The sequence below is a fragment of the Cebus imitator genome, unplaced genomic scaffold (assembly GCF_001604975.1).
Source record: "Cebus imitator isolate Cc_AM_T3 unplaced genomic scaffold, Cebus_imitator-1.0 Scaffold188, whole genome shotgun sequence".
NCBI classification, from domain to species: domain Eukaryota; kingdom Metazoa; phylum Chordata; class Mammalia; order Primates; family Cebidae; genus Cebus; species Cebus imitator.
In genome coordinates this window covers 5,870,210-5,871,365 of record NW_016107503.1, presented here as the reverse complement: position 1 = coordinate 5,871,365, position 1,156 = coordinate 5,870,210, and the positions used below count along the sequence as shown (strand labels likewise).

The 1,156-nt window shown below is 46.2% G+C and overlaps 1 protein-coding gene across 3 annotated transcripts in view; it reads left to right on the top strand.

The window, feature by feature from the left end:
* PRPF3 (pre-mRNA processing factor 3) overlaps positions 1-1,156 on the top strand; it is a 36,887-nt gene that overhangs the window by 13,731 nt on the left and 22,000 nt on the right. For all 3 annotated transcript variants that reach the window (XM_037744925.1, XM_017546377.2, XM_017546378.2), the window contains one exon: positions 420-726. In XM_037744925.1, the coding sequence (XP_037600853.1) occupies positions 420-726 (307 nt within the window). The remainder of the gene's footprint in view (positions 1-419; positions 727-1,156) is intronic.

Genomic DNA, 1,156 nt, shown 5'->3' with positions numbered 1-1,156 from the left:
TTCACCATGTTGACCAGGATGGTCTCGATCTCTTGACCTCGTGATCCACCCGCCTCGGCCTCCCAAAGTGCTGGGATTACAGGCTTGAGCCACCGTGCCCGGCTCCATCCAAATAATTCTTAAAGAGAAGGCACTACAGCCTCAACTGCCTGGGCTCAAGTGATCCTCCTCAATCTCCTGAGTAGCTGGGACCACAGGTGCATACCACCACACCCAGCTAATTTTAAATTTTTTGTTGAGACGAGGTCTCCTTGTGTTGCCCAGACTGGTCTCTAACTCCTGGGCTGAAGTGATCCTGCTGCCTTGGCCTCCCAAAATGCTGTGGTTCCAGGCTTGAGCCACCATGTCTGGCTTTATTTTGTTTTTTGTTTGCCTTAATGTTCCATAAAGGATTTATTTCTTTGCGGGCTGTTTTTCAGGAAAGTGGAGTTAAAAGACCAAACTAAACCCACACCACTCATCCTAGATGAGCAAGGGCGCACTGTAGATGCAACAGGCAAGGAGATTGAGCTGACACACCGCATGCCTACTCTGAAGGCCAATATTCGTGCTGTGAAGAGGGAGCAATTCAAGCAACAGCTAAAGGAAAAACCATCAGAAGACATGGAGTCCAATACCTTTTTTGACCCCCGAGTCTCCATTGCCCCTTCCCAGCGCCAGAGACGCACTTTTAAATTCCATGACAAGGGCAAATTTGAGAAGATTGCTCAGCGATTACGGACAAAGGTATCTGGCTTAGAGTGTAACCCAGAATTTTGAAAAAGTTAAGAAGCTGACAGGAAAACACTGTTAAAATCTCTGTGTTCTAAGAAATTAGATAAATAGGTCATTTAAAGCAGCAGTCCTCAACCCTTTTGGCTCCAGGGACTGGTTTCATGGAAGACAATTATTCCCCTGGAGTAGGGATGGTTTAAGCGCATACATTTATTGTGTACTTTATTTCTGTTATTATTGTTGTTTTGAAATGGAGTTTCACTCTTGTTGCCCAGGATGGAGTGCAATGGCACGATCTCGGCTCACTGCAACCTCTGTCTCCTGGTTTCAATTGATTCTCCTGCCTCAGCCTCCCAGGTAGCTGGGATTGCAGGCATGCACCACTACGTCTGGCTAATTTTGTAATTTTATTAGAGATGGGGTTTATCCATGTTGATCAGGC